General features: G+C 42.1%; 1 protein-coding gene across 1 annotated transcript in view; it reads right to left on the reverse strand.

The window, feature by feature from the left end:
- Positions 1–557: 557 nt before the first annotated feature.
- Positions 558–23,163, reverse strand: part of PCCA (propionyl-CoA carboxylase subunit alpha) — a 296,132-nt gene continuing 273,526 nt past the window's right edge. Inside the window, exons 22-24 of the mRNA XM_082498677.1 lie at positions 17,775–17,915; positions 5,340–5,417; positions 558–1,274 (exon numbers count right to left, since the gene is read on the reverse strand). Of these exons, the coding sequence (XP_082354803.1) occupies positions 1,206–1,274; positions 5,340–5,417; positions 17,775–17,915 (288 nt within the window). The 3' untranslated portion in view covers positions 558–1,205. The remainder of the gene's footprint in view (positions 1,275–5,339; positions 5,418–17,774; positions 17,916–23,163) is intronic.

Below are 23,163 nucleotides of genomic sequence, written 5' to 3' on the forward strand. Positions count from 1 at the left end.
GACAGAGATGATGCAGACGGTGTGCAGGGACTGCGGAGGTACCACTGTACCTAGTGAGCTGCAGCTGCTGATTTACTGAGCTGGATCAATTAATGGAAGAAGGAGCCTCTGTTAACCACACACTAACATTTTGAACCCAGCCAAGTTCTGGTATCTTCACCATCCTGTGACATTGAGTTCCTGAGTAAGGAGGGGAAAAAAACCACATCCTCTCACCTGTTTTGACCAAGTCACCAGCCCTCTCACTTCTGTTCAAGTCTCTTCAATGTTCCTCTTCTCCAGGCCCTCTCTGGTTTCCCACACTGGATACACAACTCTTCCAGCAGGATACAGTTAGGTATTATGACCAGTCCTAGTTCTTCACAGTCTGTAGTAAGAACCTCTGCACAACAAAAGATCAGACAGTTGGGTCTCCCTTTCCTGTAAGAGTTCAGGAGGAGCCTTGGCCTGAGGGACAGCAAGTGCCTCTAGCAACACCTTGGGGCCGCTAAGGGGCTTCAAGGACAGTGCCAGCTCTTTCTGTAAGGACGTGCATCCAGTAATCAACTGAAAGAAGATAAAGGGCGGGGTAGGGGGAAATCTGAGTATGGAGTCTGAGTAAAAGAAGAAAATTCCTTTACAACCGTAAATGAAAGGACATGGGGAAAGTCTGCACTAGCAAAATAAAACCTCTAACCTGTCATTTAGTCTACACAAAGGCTTCAAAATGTTATAATAAATTTGATCAGAATTTAAGCCATCAGCAGTACTTGTTCAGTGCTTATACAGAGTGTAGGAAAACTGCTCGGTTAACTACTCAGTGGTTAATTTTTCACTCTTACCATTCTGTGCAATTCGGCTGGGGCCTCAAACCCATGATATTACCGTGCAGAAGATGAATCGGATTTGGGCTTTTGTTTTCTTTTTTCAAAAAAAAGAGGCTTTTCCTGTTTTAAAGCAGAAATGGTATTTTATTGATTTTATTTGATCCTGAAAAATCAAAGAATTACAAAGGTTATGTACAAGTATTTCTGGAAGTAAAAATCTGGGATCTGTTGCCAAGGTCTAACATCTGTGTTTGCTGTCTTAACCACTGATACAATAAATACAACCGTATAAAATCTTGCACATAGGACTGTCCATCTTCTGTGTTGAATTGCCTTAATTTTACTTTATGGATGGAAATAATAAAGGCTTAGCTAATTCAACAGTGTGGAGGCAACCTTTCATTCCAGTTCCACCAGCAGATCTCCTTCTCCAACGGTATCACCAGCTTTGCAGTGCACAGCTTTCACCTACAGCACAGAAACAGAAATAATTTCCAGTCTTCCTCAACAGCAAATAAGTTTAAATAAATCAGAAATAAATGGTTAAATAAATGGCTTGGTTGACATTGAATGCACGGGGTAAACGGCCACTATACAACGTCACGACCACCACGGGGATCACGGGTGTATGTATTTGGAAGGGCCTCGAGAGGTTACCAGCTCAACCTCCAACGCTCAGAGTCCAGCTGAGTATTGAGTATCTGTGAGAATGGAGACTCCCCAACCAGTGGGCAGCCTGCTCCAGCCCTTGACCAAATCGTGTCCGACACCATCAAGGTATTTAGGCACCCACCGCTTGCTGGTTTTCTTATTACTTAGGTGCTTGAAGATCTGAACGTCAGATCGAGATGGCATTTCTCAAAATGAAAAAGCACCTTTCTTCCACTTGTTAGCACTGCTGTTCGTTAACTACTAAATTTTTAAATCTTTTAGATGACAGGTTGACTCTTCAACACTCACACTTGGATGTTTCAATGAAATATTCCAGTTTTCTTGCATTATGGATTTTAAGAATAACTGAATTTTGGGACTGGAGCCATGAAGTGGGTTTCCCTCAATCCCCAGACAGCTGAGATAGATTGATTCACATCTGAATTTGGATCCTTCAATGTAACTGAACTTGGCAAAGGGCTACCACTGTCAAATAAATGCAGCCGCATCTGTAGATGAATTACACACTCATGTGCAGAATCCTGAATTTTAAAACACATCTTATACTAGTCCCTCATTTCCTCTATAAAAGGCTGTAATGTGCTTGGATTCCCTTTCAGCACATGGAGCTCCAGAAAAGACTTGAAGCTGTATATTAAGACTTTGCTTGTACTATTAAGAGCTCACACTGACATGCCAAATCCTTGGTCAAAACCTCGTTCAGCAGTTACCTCAGTTTAGTCTTCCAAACGTTACCTCAGGCTCCTAAAGGAATCCTGCAGCATCCCTGAAATACCAGGCTACTACAGCTACACTATTGCCCACGTCCGAGTTTGACAGTCTAAAGCCCCGTGAGCTGTGAGTGTCTTTCTGGCTCTGTAGCACAGGCGCGTTCACTGCGTTGCCCCAGAAATGAAGCTGAACACCGTACACAGGCAAAGACACCTTGAGATACACAAAAAAGGGGGTGCATCAAGAAGAGTGTGGCCAGCAGGTCGAGGGAGGTCATCCTCCCCCTCTACTCTGCCCTGGTGAGGCCGCATCTGGAGTACTGTGTCCAGTTCTGGGTTCCCCGGTTCAAGAAGGACAGGGAACTGCTGGAGAGGGTCCAGCAAAGGGCTACAGAGATGATTAGAGGATTGGAGCATCTTATGAGGAAAGGCTGAGGGACTTGGGGCTTTTTAGTCTAGAGAAAAGACTGAGGGGGGATCTTATCAATGCTTATAAATACTCAAAGGGAGGGTGCCAGGGGGATGGGAACAGTCTTTTTTCAGTGGTGCCCAGGGATAGGACAAGAGGTTAACAGGCACAACCTTGAACGTAGGAAGTTCCATCTAAACATGAGGAGGAACTTCTTTACGTTGAGGGTGGCAGAGCACTGGCACAAGCTGCCCAGAGAGGTGGTGGAGTCTTCCACTCTGGAGACATTCAAAACCCGCCTGGACGCCGTCCTGTGTAACTTGCTGTAGGTGACCCTGCTCGGGCAGGGGGTTGGACTAGATGATCTCCAGAGGTCCCTTCCGACCCTGACCATTCTGTGATTCTGTGATTTCTAAATCAATAGCAAGGCAGCCTACCCGATTCCCAAGCCTCAATCTTTTAAGAGATGAAAGCAGGGTGAAAAACATTCTACTTCTTTCTTTTCTTTTTCTACAAAGCCAAAGTTCAGCAAACATTGTAGCTGACTAGTGTTTCTGACTCCCCAGTGATTTTCGACACGCAGCGGGGCCGGCTCCTCATCCTGACCCACGTGCAGCTGTCCCGTAGGAGCCAAGAGGCACGCCAGTTCCTCTCCATCTTTCCCTCATTTTTAAACCACCTGCAGCTGGAGTAAACTCAAAGTAGATAAAAACAAGGCACTTTTCTCACAATTACAAACAGGAAGACGGGGTTTGATGCAGAAAAGGAATTCAGCTGGGAATGAAAATGGGAACGTCTTCCAGCTGAAGACAAACGAACTGAGTTTCAAAACACGGTTTCAAAGCATCGAAACACGGATTAACAGCCAGTGCCAAACATCCTATTCCTGTGGAGGGGCCAAGTTGTTTTAGCACTCAGAGCCATGTCTTTGCACCGCAGAACGGGGTGAATTCCGTTTAGCAGCTTCATTTCTGCACAGCCCAAAACTTGGTTTTGCTTTTTAAAATTCTTAAAATTCTAAAGAATCAAATAAACTGCCTATTATTAAAATGCAGATACCAAGTGGACATTGCGAGGTGCCCATCGGGCCCACTGAATGGCCTGTGCACCATTCAAATCCCACTTTGAAGGATTAATAAGTGGAACGTGGGTTTCACCTGGCATCTGTACAAGAGTGAGTGGGAGATATTTATTACCAAGAGAAGTACAAGCAGGATTTTAAGGAGCGGGCCCACAGGTTGCAGCACACCTTGGTGGGAAAGGGAAGGTTAAAGTCAAAGATAAAAGGGGGGTGGGTAGGAGAGAGAAAGGCATTTTAATTACAAATACTCACAAGTTAAAAACAGTGGATGCAAAGAGCAGCAGCAATAAGCGCTTAAGCGAAAGAAGCAAAGATGAAAACCTAAATGCTGGGAAACATTGATCAAGTGAGAAAATAAATTAAATAGGAATTCATGCACGAACGAAAATAATGAAGTGGCGATGTCAGAGCAAGAGGAGAAGGTATGTTCCCCCTCTCTCTGCTATTTGTTTCCTCGAGACCCAGTTTTGCACTAGATGCGCTGGAGGAGGCAAGCCCTGGGTCCCAGCCTCAGTGACGATCTTAGTGCTGTGCCAAAAAAGCCTTTCTTGTAAACACACAAACAGTCCTTGGCGCAGGGGCCCATCTTGAGACCTCAGCGAATCTTGCCAGTGAGTGACCCCGTCCCTGCCCCGCAGAGCCAGGCTCCCCCCTGCCTCCCTCCGGGCTGAGGCAGCTCGCACTGGGCTTTGGTTTGCTGGTTTTAATAACAAAATGGCAGGGCTTCAGGGAGCGCATACGGGCCCATCCCCGAGCAGAAAAGGGCTTGGAGATGCTAGGAAATATAAGAATATATAAGCCAGACCTTTGGCAAGGACTCTGACGCTCTGACTCCTCAAGAGTGACTCTGCTCTCTCCCTTTGGAAAGGATGGGTCAGGGAACCCTGTCCAGATGATGGTTTCAGACTACGAATTATAACCTGGCACGGGAATGCTCTGAAGCCCTGATTTAGGGGCTGACAGTCCCCTGACCAGATGGGGTTTAGGTCATGCCCTGGTCATATCAGCTTAACCAGTTGCCTGCCCAGAGCGCTGCTTTTGGTACATTCTGCGCTGCGTGAGGAGGAGCGTCCCAGCTCAGGGGCTGCAACGCTGATCCCCTTTAGAAGCAAGATACCGCAACACACAGCCTTGCAAAGTTTAACACATTTGTAGATCTCGGCTTCACGTTTAACAGGCACAATAATAGTAAAAAAAAAAAAAATAAAAATGTTTTTCTCATCTTCCTGCAAAAGCACTTTCTATGCCTTGTTCTGAGTGTTTTTTTAATGTCAAACTGTTTGCCATTAACGAATTAACTGGCAAAGACATCTCTTATTCAGTTGCTCTCTGGAAAGATGGAATTTGAAGAAATGGTCTGCAACACCTTTCAATTCAACTTGGCATTGTAACATCGTAGAAAACAAATCATTTAGGAGGAAAGGAGTTATATGAATTTCTGAAGCCAGTAAAACTATTTCCTGCTGTGCTATCTAAGGCTCGAAACTACTTAACAGCATTCACAGCAGATGCAAATGTTAAAAATTAAAGACACCTCACTTCAAAAGACTTACAACAATTAGACTTAATTCCTTAACAACCAGAATCCTCCTTTTTGCCTTTTAAAATTCTATCCTATTTGACAAGTTGCATATGGTTTTAAGTGACCCAAGGTAGCTTACCTTGCCTGTTTTAGCAGCAATCATACTGTTCTGCATTTTCATTGCTTCAATTACACAAATCTCTTGACCTTCGGAAACCTGGTAAAATTAAAGCAGTACAAAATGAGGAGAGAGGATTTGAAATGCTCTGTGTATGATTCTTCTGGAAAATAAAGGGATTATTTCATTAAACGCTAAAAAGACTTCCATGGCACAAGTCAAGTCAGCCACACAGTCACGCCACAAACTACAACCACGAATCGCAGTTGCCTTTGCCGAACAAGCAGCAACATGGGGACAAAGGAATCACCGACTTAAAATTATCACCCCAGACAAACCTGAAAGACTCCTTTCCCATCCCATCCCTTCAGCTCCAACCTCTGCGGTTTGCATTTCATATCCATTAGAGTTCGACATGAAATCCAGAGCAAAATTTAATCCGTGCAGTTTTGGCCGGGGAGCCTTTAGCTTTGCTTCCCTGGCGCAGATCCTGCAGATACTGATCCTGATGCAGAAGCCAAAAGTTTCTTGGCACGCCTCTGGGGGAGCACGGGCTGGAAGCTCCGGCAATACTCAATGGGCCAATGCTGAGCAGAAAGTCACACCTCTGCACATGGCAGCACCCAGATGGCAGCTGATGACTTTGGACTGACGGACGGGAGCACGCCTGCAAGGAACCACCACCTCTCATCCGCACGGGAGGCATCGTGGAGGCAAACCCATCATTTTCACCACAGCTGATAGCTCTTACAGTGAAACATTCAAAGTTTCCTCTTTCTGCTCGTTTGCACTCTGCTAACAGGCACGCACAAGCTCAAGGTCACCAGTGACCCTCTGGGCTGCTCTGCTGGGCTCCCTGTGCCTCCCAGTCAGATCTTCCCTCCAACGCCTGGCGGGCGCTCAGTCCTACACGGCAGGATTTGGGAGCTGTGCAGGTACACCCCCTCTGGGATGCCTGGCTCCCAGCGCCCGCTCCAAGTCTTTCCGTTAGGCTCTTTCGCAGATGTAGTCTGCCGTTCGCTCATTATCCCAGCAAATTTGGGATGCTTGCACTCCGATGCCAAAGTTTCATTAAAGAGGGTAATTTGAGACCTGCAGAGATCTGGTTTACGCGTTGTTATACGTGCCGGTGCCCTCAAAATTTGTATACATACATATATATACACATAGATATATTTCTCGAAACATGTGCAAAATGAATAATACATATTTAAGGACAAGCGTGCACCACTTTGGAGGAATATACTGTCTAATAGAGAGGTGCGAAGTCAGAGATCAAATGCACATTGCATGAAGCACTTTCTGAAAAATTAAATAAAGCTTTTTTTTCTAAAGCGTGCACTAGGAATGCCTGAAAAGCACTGATGTCCGGCTATGGATTCTGAGCAAGACAGAAGAAAAGATGTTACGTTAAAAGGTGCTTGCACACCCTTTCTCCAACAGACTGCCAACAGCAACATGATGGGCTTTTTGGGGTAAATAAGGAAAGTGTTTGCTATGGGAACATGGTGCACTAATCGGATACAGAGACTAAGCAACACCCAACACTTCACCTGCAGAAATTCCATCCCGAGCTTCAGGCGAGCATTTAAGTCATTAGCAGTGTCAAATTCGGTGAATAGTATCAAAGACTTGTTCTTTGTCCTCAGTTATTTGCCCTCTATTCCCTCTCCCCATCTTTTGTTGTCTCCTTCCTTCCACACCTGCTGCTCTGCCCGTAGCCTTGTCCCAGCAGCTCCTTCTTTCATTCCTTGCTTGCTTTTTTTCCTCTTCTTCTCCCTATCTCACTGCTCAGCTTTTCTTCCATCTCATCTGCTCTCAACTTTCCAGACATTTGGGAGGTTAAGATGAAGCTATGAATATCTACTTCTTAAAAAAAAAAAAAAAAAAAAAAAAAAAAAAAGAGGCAAGAATGTTGAGAATGTTTTGTTGGAGGTTTTTTTTCTTATAGCATATTTCAGAAACAAATTTGCCACCTTCTGGTTAAACTCGGGTATCAGAGCGCCGAGATCATGGGCCTCTAAAGGCTGCTGAAGACTGAGATGCTAAGGAGCACAGCTCTGAATTGAGCGGCCTAATTTCAAGGGCACAAGAAACTCTTCTTTTGAGGCACGGTGCGATTCAACTGTAACATGGCTTCATCAGGTGGATGGCATGAAAATTAACCAGTTGGCAAAGAGTTCTGGAAATACAGAATTGTATTTCTGGAAATGCAGAATTGCTTCTGTAAAGTACAGCACTAAATTGCCAGGAAGTATTAGTGGTTGTGGGATGGAAATGTCCATGAATCTGAATTTTTCCTCAGTTTCCCCCTTTTCTCAAAAATAAAGTTTTTGTGGTTTCTATAATACCTGCTGGGTTGACGACAAAGAAAGCGGTGTCTGGGAAGGAAATAACCCCCCGACCCATAAAATATATAGAAAAAGTATCCAGAGAACATCTAGTCTTACTAATTTGGAAGGAAGGAGGCACTTTCAGCAGGTACCACGTGTGAAAACGCTGTGTCAGTACTTTTGGTGACACGCAATTTGTTGAAAATTACCTTGGTGAAAGTGTGACTAAAGCACAGAAGTTTAATTACTGTTCTTATGTTAAACCTTTATAGCTCCACTCATTGTGTTGCAAAGCGACAAATCCTAAAATTAGGCACTTGTATCTCTCTTCTCTTTTTCAGTCTTTTGGGCATTGTCCAATTTCTTTCATTCCGTAATTGCGCATATCCTTTTGCCTGTTATTTAGCCTGCAAATGAAAACCACAGCGATGTGCACAAGTTCCCGATTTCTAACACATTTAAGGATTTATCTGGACCATTTTTAATGTTGCATTTTCATCGTATAATTTCTTTCTTTCAGTGGATGGGAAACCGATGTAAACCACCATCTTTACATCTCCATTTAGAGAGGTCTCAGTGATGACCCAAATCTGTCAAAACAGGCAAATAAAATCAAACAAAAAATCTGATTGATTGGAACCAAGTAAAATAAAAGGGCTCCTTTTCTTAAGAGAAATTAAACTCCGGTATCCTTCTCACAGAGTTACGCTACAGACAAATCTACCTTTACATTGCTTGGAATATCAAAATAAACGAGTGATTAACTGTTAGACCAGCAGTCCGTATTTTAGTAGTTTATTTCTAAGTCCAAAGCACAGTTCAAAGTAGCTGTTCAGTTTTGTTCCCCACAGAGTGAAAAGGAAAAAGAAAAAAAAAGGGGGGGGAAAAAGAGGAAAAAAAAAAAAAAATCTTTGAAGAGGAGGGTACTTATCTTGATGTTGCTAACAATTCTGATGTGAATTTGGGAACAGTCAATAGCACTGTTTGAATAACTCGGGGGCTGCATGGTGGTGGTGATCTCCTCTGGCCGAAAGGTTACGCACAGGACAGGGAACTGTCTCCAGTCATTTCCCAACCAAGCAACTCGCGACGCAGAGTGGGAGCAGAATCCGAGAAGCACCAACCCCGAGCTGTTTTCACCCGCACCTACCGGAGGACGACAAAATACTAATTGCACTTAGAGATGGGTCTCTTTAAAACTCAGAGACACAGAAAGACAGCGCACACCCGAGGGCATTGCTACCGCGGGATCTTTGTGAATGCGGTACACTTTTCTCAGACTTTTGTGCGTCATCTGATGAAGACTTAATGATTGTGACAGGACGTCTTCAATGTTAGGCTTACAAAATGGTCACAAGCCCCACAAGTCTTTCTGATAAACCCAATGGGCACTGATGTATTTCCCCGCTCCCCGTCTAATTGGTGTAAAGTTTGCAGATCTGAATCGCCTATCTTTTATCCAGCTTGCTGCGTCCTCTCCTTTGACACGAGGTCAGGGTTCACATTCGCATCCGATTATCAAAGTGGCACTCATTAACCGGCAGCCTGCCTCGCACCAAAATGAGTTCGCTGGAAGGGGAACTCGGCCCATTTACTCAGCAGATTTTAGCATTTTAAGGAGGCCTGAATGTCACACAGTATTGCTACGTTTTGAGGAGTTTCAGACATCTCCAGCTGATGATTAATTGTGAGTGATGGGAAATAAAATCCAGTAAAGCCAGCTGCTTGCCATGGTCGGCAAAATTACTATAATGGATATAGGCTGCCAATTTTCCAGTTTTACTGGCAAGTCTTCCAAGTGTAATTAAGGGAAGTTATAAATGATATGGAAATCTATCAAGTCCCATTTATTTTCAGAGGACTCTTTCCCCTGAGACTTTTATCTTCAAGCTTATAGTTTGCTTTGTTGTGCTAATGATTTAAACCACTTCTTATTTCTGATTAAAGCCCCCAATATCCTTCATAAGAAGTTAGATCCACTTCATTCAGAAGGATTTAAAGAAACAGAAACCTTTTTAAAGTTGTGTTTGTTAACTGTGCTGAGCTCTCGCCTCCTCCGTGGAGGCACATCAGAGCCTCCTCCGTCTTAGGCACCTCGCCACCCCCTGGACTTCCGCTTCCGACAAATTCTGAGGGTTCAGGAAGATCTGGGGGGTCGGGGGAAGGAAAAGAGGGAATAAAAAAAAAAATAAAAATAAATCCACCATCAACAAAATCCCAACTTCCCTCCAAATCCTAAATCCTCCAAAAACAAAGATGGTAGGTGCCGCCTTAGACACCGGGCATTTAGCACAGGGTGGTGTTGCTCACTAATGTTGTTTGATTTGGAATAAAAGCATGAAAATGATGTGCAAAGGCCTAAAATTGGAGATGTAAAGGATGACTGCACAGTATTCCATTTCTCAATTTCATCCTTCAGAGCCACAAAATGGGGGTGATACAGTTACTGGATGAGATTTACAGTAACAGCTGTGGTCTTCCCACACAAGGGAGGACCTTCTAATGGGCTAAGGTCTGTTTTGAACAGACGGGGAGTAGCAAAACAAGGTTCCCTATTAAGGGTGTGCAGTAATATTCCTGATAAAGAAAATGAGGAGTGGTAGTCAGATTGCTTTGAGACCTAAATCTCCTTTCGCTGTTAAAAAAAAAGAAAAAGAAAAAAAAAAAAGAGCTATTTTAGAAAGTGCTAACTGCTAAATAAATGAAAGACGTGTAAATGTAAGGGTTTGGTTTTTTTCTGCGTCTCCTCGCTACGAACTGTAAAGAATGCATAGGAACCAGTGCCAGGGGCATATGGCTTTCTCCTGTGCTGAACATTCATACAAAAGACAGGTTCATCAGTCATTGGAGTATCTGGATAAAAAATTAGCTCCTGATGGATGGTATTTAGAGCTTACCTGCTGCTAGTACATTACCAGAGAAACACAGGTTTTGAAACCCACATGACATTAGAAACTGCAGACCGTGAAATACCCCACGTGCAAGTGCGCTCGTAATGTACGCCAGGTTACACGAAATAAGAAATAAGCTATTTAAACCCTCTGCCTAAAATTGGGCCCGCTGCAAGGAACCCTGGGTCAGCCCTACACAGGCCAATTAATGCACAGCATCTGCTGTATAGAAGCCGTGCATGAAGCACTTCCGAATGATTTCAGCAATTAAAAGAAAACTGTTTCCTGCCTGTTCTGACAGCAACTGTTTCAATGCAAGAGTGAGCACCAAATCATTGTGTGCAGCTGAAAAAATTAAGTCTTTTTTTTCTTTTTTTTTTTTAATCTTGTGAAAAGGTGGTGGGAGGGATGAAGATTTCTTACGGAATCAGATCGTTCTTTTGTTGTCCGACATTCTGTGTTTTTCTGCCAAATTAGACAGAAGGCTCCGAGGGTTTACGGGGCCCTCTACAGTATCACCTTCTGGTGCACTGTGGCTCCCTAAAAAGATGGATCAATATCAACCCTGCTGATTTGCCTACAAAAGTGAAAATCCCTCAATTACATTTTTAAGACCATTATATTTAGAACACAGGTGCTCCGATGCGTAACATTTTTAAGGCTCTTGGCTCTGAAGGGAAAAAAAAAAAAAACAATGACAGCCCTAAGCAAAAGCGATCTTAGATTTAGTTAAAAGTGAAGAGCGAATTGGATTTTATGGGTATCTCCTTTCTCAGCTTTGGGGAGACACCAGTAAACATCCCTCGCAATTTCCACCATGCTGAGACTTGTGTCCCTACCGAGCCCTGTAAGTAGGAAGGGACAATGCAAGACGATGCCATATGAAACGCAGTTACCCCCTCTCTCGTAGGCTCCTGCAAAACAATTACAAACATTCATCTTGTTTACGGTTGTGCAAAACCACTGAACAGTGACTTGAGTATGCATTCATTACCTAAAACCCTTATGAAGATACTGGGGGTTTCGTTTGTTTATTTGTTGTTTAAACTCAGCCCATGCTGGTATCATTCCCTTCCCGGATTTTTTTCTCTCTGACTTGTTGGCAATCTGGCAGCAAGCACCCAACAAGAAAACACATCAAGAGGAATTGGATGAGCAGCAATTGAAATTCCTTGACGTTGTCCACTACCATGTAAAATAATTAGTGCAGGTTTTCCCTTCTTTCCAAATTAACTTTGAAATGGGAGCTACGGAGCTGCAAATGTAATTAGGGGCAATTAATAGTACTTGACAAATCATTATTAAACTTTTTTTTTCTGCCACACTCCTTTAACGAAGACAGCGCATCTCAAATTTTGTGACCTCTGACTAACCAAAGGTCAGTGATGTCCCCCTGACAGCAATCAGCACTGGTCATTGCACTCCCACTTATCCAAAACACACTTCCCCGACTGCTTCCGAGACCCCAGCGTGCTGGGAAGCGATACGCAGGCAGAGTACTTCTGAGGGCGATTCTTGTGCCCAAGGCAAAATTTAGTTTCCAGCACACCAAGCTTTATCAGTCAACTTTTTCAGTAATGGCTAAAAAGTGAATTATCATTCGAAACAGCAAAGCACACCAATTAAAAAAAAAAATCTATGATTCCTTTTCAAAGGACAGTAGCATTTTTCTCCTAGGAAGAAACTCTAATAATATTGACTGCTTGCACCTCATCATCAGAATAGGATTTTATTCTTAATTATACCACACTCAAACACAAATCTAAGACTGTGCAATTGCATAAAGATATAAAAGTAAAATCCATTCAAGTCAAATACAAAAATTACATAAATGTGTTATGAGCAATTGCTACAGTTAAGTTTTTTTTAATGCAACCACAATTATTACTTGAAGCCTCACGTTATAAGTATGGTGAAATATTTGAGTGCTTTTACTCTTGAAATTTCACAACTGTGAAAACGGTTTAATTTCCTGTTTATCAAGTTTTTCTCCCCCCACAAAAATACACCCCCAAAAATTATTTAATACACAGAATCATAAAAATTACATGAGGTTCGTGACCACATTTGGTCAAGTTTGCAAACTCCATTTCACAGAAAAATGCAGTTAATACTTGCTCCGGGATTGCTGAAGAACGGGAGGGAGGAAAGGAAGTAAAAGGAAAGGAAAAGGAAACACAATAATAGAAGAAAAAAAAAAAGATTCACACACAAGAGAAAAATCTTATTTGAATTTAAGAATATCTTACTAAATTATTGGTACCATATTTATCTAAATAAAATGTGAAACTGTTACTTATGCAAATACATTTTTACTGGTTTTCCTGGTTGTTATTTCTCTGTTATAAATTCCAACCAGTATCAATATGATAAGAAAGAGATTTTTTTATTATTTTTTTTTTTTTAGATTTGGAGGTCTGAAGGGCAAATATGATTTAAAACAACACACAGCTGGCCGATGCCAACAGGTAACTTTATAACTCCACCTTTCCTTTCACAAGAATGAACGACATATTAAGAAACAGAATTTAGGACGCTGTTTTGGTTTGGTTTTTAGTAGTGAGCATTTCAGCAGTAGAGGTCAAACAAAACATATCTTTTCCCATAGCGAGAACTTTCCTAGGCTTGTGAAATGGAAAATTGTGGAGAAAGAGGGTTTTTTTTAACTATTTGTCTAAAGAACAGCAAGAGAAATTGAAATAACGTGCATGTAACTGAACTGGAAGAAGAGAGCAGTTTAGAAGACCTGGAATGCAGCTTAAAACATCTTCCTTGGTTGTTTTTAAAACATGGGATCACTGACAGGAATCTGTTCTGTAAGTTACACAGCTAAAAACGCAGCCTTCAAGATACACGGTTTTGAAATTATTGAGATCATTAGCATCGACATTTAATAGCTGACATCTTGGTAGAAAACAAATCGCCCCAGGCAGCGTCAACACCCATGGCTACACTAGCACCAATTCGAAATCACAAGAAATTTTGATATAAGTCCATTTAAAGAGCTGTTTGAATGGTGATAAATTCCAAAACCTGGGGTAATCTTAAATTACTGGGAAGAGGAGACGAAATTTAGAAACTTAGGTTAAAATAATTAACTGCTCTCTTCTTTTGGCCGTAGGCCTACAAAGATTCAGTAACGGTGGGGCGTCTACCCAGAGGTGCTTTGCTTTTCCATATTTATGGATGGAGGGAATCATTAAAAGTGATTTGGGCTACCAGCACGGGGGTTAGCTTATTGACCAATGCCTGGCTTAGTAATGCCACCTGTTCTGCCTAATTTAATTAAAAAAGAAAAACAACCAACAGAAACATACGGCTTAAAGAAAAACACCTTCGCATTTGTGGCAGACAGAAATCCGGAAATCCAAGCAAAAACTACCTCCATAGGTAAAAACAGAGCAAAGGCTACAAAGGCAATCAGGACGGTTAAAAACTTTTTTTGTTGCTGTGAACCGTTCAGACTACCGCAGTGGGAATGAGTTGTGGGAGCGCTTTGGGTGCCCTGCTTTAAACGGGGTACGACAACACTGCTTTACCTGGTCAGCCATCAGGACCTTGGGCTTTTCCCGCTCCTGCGGGTCCAGTGCACAAAAAATCGAGCCAAGAGACTCGAGACGAGGAAGAAATCCTTGCAAGCGCCTGCCTGTTTCCTGCCCTCTTAAGTAAAGCAGGGAATTTGTGCAGCTCTAAGTAGTTTTTACGGCACTGTCTTTGTGGTGTGACTGAAACCACGTGCAGTGCCACCTCCACGCTCCGGCACAAAACTGCTGCGGTGTGGCAGCAGGGCTGGATTGTGCCACCATCGGCGGCAGCAGATACGGAGCGAGTCCCTTGCCCGGACTCTTGAGGCCCTGTGGTTTCTCTTGCCCTTGGCACCCCGGGGAACCAAAAAGTAACTCTCCCAAAACAGAATTTCCTCCTAATGCAAACTCATCATTAACAATCTATTTACAAAATAGACATGCAAACGCCCTCAGCAACCAAAACGAGTATTTCCTATATAACGTGACTGTGTTATCATGAGGAATGTGAGCTAAATTTATTAAATCTTCTTTCCCTAAATAATATTAACCTTCTTTCCAGTCAGCCCGATTGCACATTGTTTCGTTGTTTGTGTTGCTTTCTGCTTCTGAGCGCCTTCATTGTGTTTCCAGGAATAACTGAGTGACAACTAATTACAGTCTTCTGATTGCATGAAGGAAAATAAAGAAAGTAGAAAGTAACTAAAAAGCTAAAAAAAACCCTGGCAGCATCACAAGTTCTGCTTCTCTTTAAATGACAAACAGCACTTCCCCACTGTGTTACTCAAATCTATAGATCATCTTACAGACAAAAGAAAATAAATTCCTTGCATATGCAATATCTTCTGGCAAGATTGAATTGAAAACTGCTTATCAGAGCAGCTGGATAGAGGATGCCCACACGATCTTCTATCGGGCTTCATCAGACCAAGTATTTTCCAGCAACAGCAGCCAAATGAGAACACCGCGCTTCAAGGAAAAACAATGATACATTGAGTGAGGAAAACTAACGCAGAGATCGGCGTCGCCTTCTCGTTTGGCTAAGGACACACAGAGAGGGACTAACAAACACCATATGCTTTACCTGACGGGGCGTGATGCCCTAGGGCTGAACCGCAGGCAATAAACACGAGTTTGCAAGTGCGGCCGTTCAGACAGAGATGAGATGTCCCTCTCTAGGAGTTTCTTCACCGTTTGTAAAGTTACAGCTGAAGGAGGGGTACGGCAGCCCAGCTCCCCGTGCTACTGAGAGCATCCCTCTGCGAGCGCGGCACTGTTGCGGGGACTGCGCTGCGCTAACGCTATTTAGCATAGACCACAGGTCAGGAGAAAAGAATCTCGGAGTAGCTAATAACCAGACAACCTTATTGCTAGCGGCGGCAGCAGCAGCACCTGAGTGGAAGGATGGACAACTACCTCGCGCTCTCCCATTTGTCAGCTGTGCTGTTTTCACACGCCGTGCAAATCTGAGCTGCCCAAACCCAGTTGCAAACACAGACTAGGAGCTACTTAAATTCCCATTTCTCCAGCACGCTAAAGAAATCAGACTTTTCCCAAGCAGTGCAACAAAAAGAGCTGTATTTATCGGGAAGCTACAGTTCCCTGCCCATCATGCCTTGAACAGCTGTACTGAGTGAGCTGGTTCCTGACGGACAGCCAAGACGTGTAATCTGAATCACACCATCCCACTGCTTATTCAGTGCCGATAGCTGATGCTACCCTCATCTCGCTCGCTGGCTTGCCTTTTTTTTTTTTTTTTTTAACGTTTTGACACTAGTCCTGAAAAGGAAGGATTTAAGTTAAACCCTTTTCAATAACGCAAATGTGTTTTTGCAATTAAAGCCACACAATTAGCATTGACAAGCTCAGGTCAGCAGAACATAGATTACGCCGCTCAAATGCTCTGCCACTCAGTGCCTCCAGCAAAAAGCTGCAGGAGAGAAGAGGAGAAAAAAAAAAAGCTCCACACATTATTTAACAACTTGTGCTCTGATGCACTGCACCACTTGTGGATTTGTGGAAGGAGGTTCATTTATTTGTTTATTTAAAATCCCTTTGGCTCTGGCCTCCTTCTCCACTGGTTCTATTCCTTCAAGACAACAAGAGCTATTCTTAAGACAACAAGAGCTATTCTTCGGGGCAAGAAGGCTGGTAACATTTAGCAGAATTAACTTTGCAAAAAAAATCTTAAAGAAATTACAAAAAGGCTCAAAATCCTTGCCTTAAAAATGTTTCCCGTCACTTTTCACACACACACAAAAAATTGCTTAAGATCTCCCTCATTCAGCCACTCTGACTGCCTAGACACAGAAGTAACAGATTTCTCTGTCCATGCGATGACACAGTGCTTAATTTTAATTGAATACTGCTGTTTTTAAAGGTATAAATAGTGTGTGTGTGCATGTATAGGCCACAAAACTATAAAGCTACATGTAGAAGCCAAAAGACTTTCTCTCTTGCTAATTTTTACACAGTTGCACTTAGCTCTGTTTTCTCAGAAATGTCTTTATTTCATTAATACAAATATTTGCACCTACATGTCTTTAACATTAACATGATGACTCCCTTCTCTCTGCAAATAGACAGAAACAACCGTATATTGTAAAACCAGAAGTGCCATCACGGCAAAATGTAAGCAAACAAATCACTTTACCAGCACGATTGATGACAGTCACAAAGTAAATGCAGCGCTAATTTTGGACTTGAGATGTTAATACCATTTCTACATCATCTCTCAAGAAAATCTAGGTTTCACTGCCGTAAATCAGGAACTCTGGGACTAAAGCTTTCTGTTTGTATCTAAGCGCCACATACATATTTATGGCATCATTTAACTGACAATAGTACTTTAAAATTTACCTGCACAATCCGATTCAAATATTCCTGTGTCTGCATCACTCTATTGCTTTCAATGGTTATGAGAGATAAGGGTCCTGACCTAAGAAATAAGCTGTGATACAATGTGGTAGAATTTCATATAAAGCTCAAGTTCAAGTAGGTGTTTATATGTAACTCTAAAACACTGTATTTACATTCGTTTCCAGCTCCATGTGAGGTAAGACGCGCTGGAAATCCCCAGGACAGCAATGGCATGTTCTGTCGCCCTTCTGTATGTCAAGTTTATTCCTTTTACAGGACAAGAGTATCCTCCTAAGAGACTGGGAATTCCCAGCATGGAATTCCAAATTCAGGAAAGTTGTATGTCTTGCAAAATTCTAAGACGGGGATTCTTTAAAAAAGAAGGGAGGGGGGAGAAGTCAAATATCTGTCCTGTGTCCTTTCTGTTTAGTACTATTTTCATTGCTTCGGGGCAGAAAATCAACAATCCCCTCCTGCTAGCACTAACAGCATATATATATATGTATGCTCATGTACATTTACATGCACATATACACACACACACACACAATATTTTTCCCCCTGCCAAGGCATTTGTGATACAAAAGCAAGCTATTTATTGAGTTTCAGCTGTGGACTTGTACCCAGCTGAAAATTTTCCTTCTGAAGCCAGTTTGATTTGAATTACGCTTCCTTATTAGTTTTTATAATTCAAATGAAAAGCAGCACACATCCTTCAGCACACTTTACAGGTGAGGTAAAAAAAAAAAAAACAAAAAAAAAACTGTGACCTGTAGTTTCAGTTGCACCAAGGAGAAATTTGTGTGGAATATATAATGAAAATGCAGATATATAGATCACATTTCTTACCGTGTCCCCAGGCTTGACAGAAACTGCCACCACTGCTCCAGGCATGGGAGATCTCAAAATGCTGGAGGTGTCCTCTGCTGCTTTCTCTGGCATGTACTTGCTCAGCTCTGCAGCAACCTTCGTCAGTATTTGCAATTTGTACTAAAGAATAGGAAGAGGAATGTTTTAGAAAGCTGCACCTTGATGAATCCCAGTCAATAATCTGCACTATTTTACGGCGTGTTTTTATATAATACATTTGTTATCCGTTCTTCACAGGAGTGTCTAAAAATCACTGTTTGAAATCTTTATTCGGAGTTTCATTTTTCAGGATGTAGAAAGAAAAATATGCAACCCCAAACTGCAGCAATGAGCACATAAAAGGAAAGACTCAAGTACAGTAAAGAAATGTCAGATTCATCTAAAAATTAGAGGTAGAGAGGGGACATACAAATTTAAAAACTGGAAATATCCTTATGCTTACTGCACATTTATCTTTACTGGATACAGAATATTGAGGGATTAATTTCCAGTGCTGTGCTGAACTGGAAATTGACCTTTTGGGAGTCTGCCAGATTTTCAATGACATGATTGATTTTGAACATTATGTTTACTTTTCAAACATTTCTTTTTATCATGTATTTAATGTTTGAAGTTAATAACTTGCTTAGATTTTGCAATTAAAACATATTAAACAATTTCACTTCCATTTTTTCACGCACGGGCAGAATGATGGAACGCTGTGATTGTATGGAATGTACTTTATGTGTAATAAAAACTGTTCAGCAGCTGTTATCTACCTTGAGAAAAAAATAATGTTTTCTCTAGTATGTTTTATAGCAATTAGAAATGGAAAAGGATGACCCTCAAGTGTCTGAGAGCACCCCTTTGAACAAAACCTTTCTGAAAACATGTATGTGTGTAGACTAATTTCAGCTCCAGGCTTTCCGTTTTTAAAAACTTGTAATCGCTTCGGCGGAGAATTCATTGCACTTAGACAGATGGCCTTCACATTTGTCCCAGGGCACTTGAAAACGAATGCAAAAAGCCAGTAGATGGCAGCAGGTCTCTGCGTGAAACTCCTGCCTCACCAAGGCCAACTGAGTGAAGACCAGCACCACACTTCATCAATAATTTAAACAAAGGTTTTAATAATAAGCATTGGATGAACCGCATTTACAATTCAAATGTGTATTTTGCTGATGTAAAGTTCAACACCTTGCTTTGAACAGTATGTTTCCCTCCAAAACAATTAGCTATTGTTTTATTAGCGATAAAACGTCTTTACTTTTCATTTTTACACAGACAGAAAAAATCCGATATCCTTATGGTGAAGGTAAAGGGGGACTCTACCTTCTGCTTCCGTAGAGAGCAGAACAAGGTACTTAGAAATACATGCAAAAGGTGATTAACTCTGCTATGACATCTTTAAAAAGCAGCTTTCAAAGCCAAATTAAAACAACGTAACGGAAGGTTATCATCCCTCATAAGTGGCGTTTGGACACACAAGATTACGTACAGTGCAGCCGTTCAGTTAGAAAGAGACTCGCTTCTAACCAGAAATACAACCGAACAGTTAAACGAACCCACCCTCCACCACCACCCCAGTAAACGTAGTAAAACGCCACAACGATATTCCCAGAAGCTCTAAGCGGCACGCGAAGATTTGAGAACCCATTCCCAAACATGTGCCTTGGCTACAATTGATATGGCAGGGGGAAAGCAGCCCCATTGTGTATGCAAAAAGCTGCTTTAACTCCAAGCCTCCCGCAGGCATCATCATGACAATTAAGACTGTGGCACTCACATTCTCCAATCCAAAAACCAGCTAGTTCTCTCCCTGCACAAGCAACTACGTTCAGCGCGGCGTGCTCCTTGCCGTTTCTTTTTCTAGAAGTAAAGCGTGCGCGCGTGTGTGCATATGCACGCACGTATGCACGCCTGCATGTAGGCTGTTGGGAGAGGGGAGGTGATGCCTATAGGAGATTCGATGACATAAGTTGCAAATAGAATTGCAGCGGTGTGACAAGTCAAATAATAACATCTTACGCGTGTTCCTTTACTCTCGAGTGTCTGTTTTGCAATCAAGACGTACAAGTGTCTGCCAGCCTCTGAAGGATATGATCCTTAAGTGAAATTACTGTGCAAATAAAAGCTTTTTACTCCTATTAAAATTCATCTGAGTCATAAGTGGCACGGAAAAAAAGCTTGCAGCGTGTATTCTGCTGTCAATCTAATAAACATTCTGTGCAGAGGGACTATTTATCAAAGATAAATTGTACTTAAAAGTCCTTCATTAAATCTATGGGGGGGAATATAATTATACCAAATTGCACAGTTTCAGTATCCATGGTTAGTGTCTTCTTTGTACGCAGAGTTTGAAAATAAAGAAAGAAAGAAAAAAAGGAAGAACACAGAAATAAGTTAGATTTCTGGACCGCGTTGTTGCCTCTTGCCAGAGACTGTTTTGGTATGATTTCAAAGGATTACATTTAGATGCCATTTAGTTTTTGAAGCCACATATAATACTTCCAAGCTGCCCAATTTCAAAATTTTAACTTGACGTGAAAGCTAGACCTTCTGCATTCATCGAGCTCCCAGTATTTCGCAGGGACGGAAATGCAGAATTCCCTATGCACTCCACAATGCACAGCAGCGGGGGAAAAAAACACGTTCCTGAGTACGCCGCACTTTAAAGCTCAGCTCTCCACACCAAGTTAAAATATCCCTACCAAACATTGTTTTTACTATCTTTATAATTTTCATATCTTTTAGATTCCTTTCTCTGCAGGACTCCTGCTTTGCTTGGAGTGAGATGTAAGAGTCAGTACACTCAAAGCTTTAAAACGCAGGTCTTTGTTATTGATGAGCTGTTCCTTTTCCTTTTGTATTTGTTTATTGTTCTTTAGTCTGTTTGGGGGATAAGCAAGTTACTGTAATCAAAAAGTAAAAAATAACAACAGTAAACTTGTGGGGAAAGGCCTTTTTTGGCACGGGTGGTTCACAAATGACCTTTCCGAATGTAAAAAGACAAAGCCCAAAGAAAGGTTCCTTCTTTAAGATTACCTTTGATGTATTTCTGCTGCTGGCTGGACCCCACCGAACACCCGCATAAGCGTCCCTTTGTAAGGCTGTTTCTTATCTCTGGGGGATGAGCTGTGCAGGGGGATGCGGGGGGGCTCTTCACCTAACCCAGGTGCAGCCGGGGGCTCAGGGAGAGCCACAAGGCTCTCTGGAAGACCACCTCAAAAAACGCCTGCCAGTGCCGCTAAAACAAAGACAGTTACGAATATGCCCTTTTTTTTTTTCTCATCACATGACTAACGCTGCTGCTATGCCCTTCCTTTAGCGAGGAGAACGCTGAACATAAAGCAGAAGTTTTGATATGCTACTAACGGAGCGCGGACGAGGTTCAGGTTTTCTTCCTTTATTCTCAGGAGGAGATGGGAGAAAGAAGGGGCGTAAATTGGGGAAGGCTGTAAAGTTTGGGTTATAAATAGAGGGCAGACGGTTTCCACCGGCCTAAACCAGAAGAAACATCTGTTGGAGTCATAAATAGATAGTGGGTGGACTCTCAGAGCAGGGAAATCTGCTAGCCATCAGGTCTGAGCTGATGAGTAGTTGTCACCAGCCACTGCTCCACTCCGCAGGGTTTCAGTGCCTAATTCTGCCAGCCAAAGCACAGTTAATAAAGAGGTACCCAAAAGGAGCCATACAGCTTTTGATGGCATAGAAAACAGGTGTTTCTCTTCCACAAGACTGTTGGAGTCCACAACCGGTTGACAAAAATTATAGTAGGGAAAAGTGATGTTACTTAATAGTTTTCTAAGGGTAACAGTATCCCGTCCTACCTCTCCCACTGAACGAATTGGATGTTTATGTAATGCAAAACTACCTCTTAGAACCAAATCTCCGTGACAAAAAAGAAGAAAACAAAAAGGTGTAATAATAGCAGTGCAAAGGCGTAAGGGGAGGAAAAGAAAGCAAATACGGTGAAAAGTATAGCTTGGGTTTTGTCAAGGGTTTTTTTTGTAGATATATACTGTGCTGGCCCCCAAGTCAGTAGACAAGAAGTAGACCAGCTGCTACAAAAAAGTTGGCCAGGGCACACCTGACCCCATCTTTGCTTAAAAACAAGTTCTGTAGTTTGCAGAGATATGGTTCCCTTGCTGTGTACACCAGAATATTGTAAACCTCCACTGAAATGCTCAAAACTGTACTCTGTTACATCTCACATTAGTTTATTAAATATGATCTTCCCTGTACACCTGAAACTCATGTCCCCAGAAGCTGTAAATGTTCAAACTCCATTGGAGATTTTATAGAGCAATCTAATGTATTACTACCCATATGTTACTTATGGCAGTGTTTGGACTGCTGGCCAGATGTGGATTTTCAGTATGCTATACCTAAATGTTCAACCATGTTTTTCAAACGTCTGTCATTCTTGTGGTCAGAAGGGTGAAAATCTTATGTAGCTCAGATTTCAGTAGAGAAACTGTCTGCTGTGCGTCTTCATTATTTTCGCTAACCTTGCAGTCTCGTTTTTGGAATCAGTGAAATTTATTAACTGCGGTCACGTAATTTCCCTTTAACATTCCTAATCTGCATCCTGCCTCAAGTCACTTAACTGCTGTCACCTGCGGTTTGACCGTCATGGATTCACAAGAAGTATGTTATTCAGTACTCATTCAAAGCAATACAAAGCAATGTTCCAGTGCTGAAAACAATGAGCATGCTGCCTTTTTTATTAACCATTGTCCATTTTAACATTTTACCCTTGCTTAGGTATCTAAACAGGAAAACGATGTATTTACTCCATGTTACTTGAAGATGTCAGGCACCCCCTTCTTTCAGAGTCAAGGATTTCTTACTCAATAAGGAGATAAATGACATTTTGCATATCACAGAGGCTTTTTTTTTTTCCTGAGCTCTGAGTTCTAGCGCTAATTTCCTTCCACAGGGTGGTGGTGAGGACTGGCATTAACACCTGCACAAAATAACGGCGCTTTTAGTCTAATGGAGAAGCCAACACTTAACATGCTACGGAGACAGTTAAAAAACACTCCAGCCACAAAAACTCATGAGCCTCCGGTAGCAGAGAAAAAAAAAAAAAAAAAAAAAAAAAAAAAAAAAAAAGAGAAGCCTCACCACCATAGAGCACAGACTCCAGCAGCAGAAACTTAATTAGAATTGTAATTCAGCCACATTTCCCACTTTCCATTCCTTGTGTGATACGTAATTAACACTCTAGAGAAACCTAACAAGGGTTAAAGCCACACCCAAAAAAACAAAAACAAAAACAAAAAATCTATATTCCCTCCGTTTGGGACTAAGGCTGAACAGGCAGAGAGGCAAAGGTAGAGCCGGAAAGCCCGGAGATGTCCTTGTCTCGGAGCTCGCAGGCGGG

This window comes from Vanellus vanellus, assembly GCF_965231255.1.
Source record: "Vanellus vanellus genome assembly, chromosome: 1".
Taxonomy (NCBI): Eukaryota; Metazoa; Chordata; class Aves; order Charadriiformes; family Charadriidae; genus Vanellus; species Vanellus vanellus.